This window comes from Boleophthalmus pectinirostris, unplaced genomic scaffold (genome assembly GCF_026225935.1).
Source record: "Boleophthalmus pectinirostris isolate CB_2022bp ecotype Guang Dong unplaced genomic scaffold, ASM2622593v1 HiC_scaffold_10, whole genome shotgun sequence".
NCBI classification, from domain to species: Eukaryota; Metazoa; Chordata; class Actinopteri; order Gobiiformes; family Gobiidae; genus Boleophthalmus; species Boleophthalmus pectinirostris.
In genome coordinates this window covers 598,267-600,766 of record NW_026570971.1, presented here as the reverse complement: position 1 = coordinate 600,766, position 2,500 = coordinate 598,267, and the positions used below count along the sequence as shown (strand labels likewise).

At 45.4% G+C, this 2,500-nt stretch overlaps 1 protein-coding gene across 1 annotated transcript in view; it reads left to right on the top strand.

Moving 5' to 3' along the window:
• The window catches only part of mapkbp1 (mitogen-activated protein kinase binding protein 1), a 54,590-nt gene that overhangs the window by 48,627 nt on the left and 3,463 nt on the right, over window positions 1–2,500 (top strand). The window contains exons 24-27 of the mRNA XM_055160583.1: window positions 1,129–1,305; window positions 1,433–1,514; window positions 1,611–2,071; window positions 2,479–2,500. The exon at window positions 2,479–2,500 is cut by the window's right edge and continues 392 nt beyond it. Coding sequence (XP_055016558.1) covers window positions 1,129–1,305; window positions 1,433–1,514; window positions 1,611–2,071; window positions 2,479–2,500 — 742 coding nt within the window. The remainder of the gene's footprint in view (window positions 1–1,128; window positions 1,306–1,432; window positions 1,515–1,610; window positions 2,072–2,478) is intronic.

The following is a 2,500-nucleotide window of genomic DNA, read 5'->3' as shown; positions in this document are numbered from 1 at the left end:
TTAGTCCAAACGCCAGAACATCACGATCCATTAGTCCAAACGCCAGAACATCACGATCCATTAGTCCAAACGCCAGAACATCACGATCCATCCATCACACTTTATACACTTTATACACACTTTATACACACTTTAAACACACTCTACACACTTTAAACACACTTTATACACACTTTAAACACACTTTATACACACTTTATACACACTTTAAACACTTTACACACTTTAAACACACTTTATACACACTTTATACACACTTTAAATACACTTTATACACACTTTAAATACACTTTATACACACTTTATACACACTTTAAATACACTTTATACACACTTTAAATACACTTTATACACACTTTATACACACTTTATACACACTTTAAACACACTTTAAACACACTTTATACACACTTTAACACACTACACACTTTAATTTAAAACACACTTTACACACTTACACACTTTAAACACACACTTTATACACACTTTAAACACACTTTTATACACTTTATACACACTTTATACACTTTACACACTTTATACACACTTTATACACACTTTATACACACTGAACACTTTAAATACACTTTATACACACTTTAACACTTTATACACACTTTTATACACACTTTACACTTTATACACACTTTAAACACTTTATACACACTTTATACACACTTTAAACACACTTTAAACACACTTTATACACACTTTATACACACACTTTAAACACACTTTATACACACTTTATACACACTTTACACACTTTATACACACTTTAAACACACTTTATACACACTTTAAACACTTTATACACACTTTACAACTCTGACACTTTTATACACACTTTAAACACATACACACTTTATACACACTTTATACACACTTTGAACACTTTTACACACTTTGAACACACTTTATACACACTTTATACACACTCTGAACACTTTTAAACACACTTCCAAACAACAACAGCAAAGTGTTAATAAAAAAAGAACAAAGAACAAGTTAAATTTTTGGAACTATGAACGAAATATTAACTATAAACAGTTCTGAAATATGAACAAACGAGTTTATTTAGAAATTTGTAAACTTTGACTTTTTTAATCTTGTTCTTCTCTGGTCCAGACTCGGAGAGACTCAGCGCCGATGGAAACTCGTCCGACCTGGAGGAGGAAGAGGAGGGGCCTGGGACGGGAAGAGGCGGGACTACGGCGGGAAGGGGCGGGGCTGAGACGGTCCCTCAGACTCCAGACCAAGAAGCGTTTCTCAAGGAGCATTTTGGGACTTTAGAAGAGCCCAAAGGTAAAACAGACCCTCCTCTAAACCGGTTCAGATCCTCCTCTAAACCGGTTCAGATCCTCCTCTAAACCGGTTCAGATCCTCCTCTAAACCGGTTCAGATCCTTGTTGAACCTGGTCTTGTTTTTCAGGCAGTCCGAGCAGAGGGTCCCACAGCTCGTCCGAGAGTCTCAGTATCTCCTCCAGGTTCCTCTCTCACTCCTCTGCTCACAGGTACTGCAGTACAAATACTATAAATACTAATACTACTAATACTACTACTAGTACTCCTCCTTCCTCATCCTCGTCTCCTCTGCTCTGTTCCTTCAGTCGTTCCTCGGTTCCTTTGGCTTCTCGCTCTGATGGAAAGACTCCTCTGGTCTCTGAGGTCCACCCCCTGAGAGAGACTCAAGACCAGGATCTAAACCAGGACCAGGATCTAAACCAGGACCAAAAACCAGGTCTGGACCCAGGACTAGACCAGACAAAAGAAGCTCACCAGGAAAAGCCTCAGGTCCCTCTGGTCTCCGAGGTCCGACCCCTGATGGACCAAAAACCGGGTCTGAACCTGGACCAGGGTCTGAACCAGGACCAGACTAAAGTCCTGGTCTCGGCTCCAGCAGAGGGCGCAGTGTTGGAGACGGCGCCTCCTAGAGCTGCTCTGTTTAAGAAGAAACCTGCAGACGCCCGGAGGAGCCAAGGGTCCAGAGTCCAGAACCAGAACCAGAACCAGAACCTGAACCTGGGTCTGAGGAAGGCCCAGTCTGTGACCAGCCTCCTGTCCGACAGCGGTGAGTGTCTCTATTGCCCCAACCTGCCCCACACTGCCCCAACCTGCCCCAACACTGCCCCCACTGCCCCACACTGCCCCACACTGCCCCACATGCCCACTGCCCCACACTGCCCCCACACTGCCCCACACTGCCACACTGCCCCACACTGCCCCACACTGCCCCACACTGCCCCACACTCCCCACACTGCCCCCCAACCTGCCCCACACTGCCCCACACTGCCCCACACTGCCCCCACACTGCCCCACACTGCCCCACACTGCCCCACCCCCACACCTGCCCCCACACTGCCCCCACACTGCCCCACACTGCCCCACACTGCCCCACACTGCCCCACCCCCACACTGCCCCACACACCTCTTGAATCTGTTTTTTCTCATCAGGTCTGATCTCTGTTCTTCCACAGCTGACTCCGCCCCCTCGCCCTC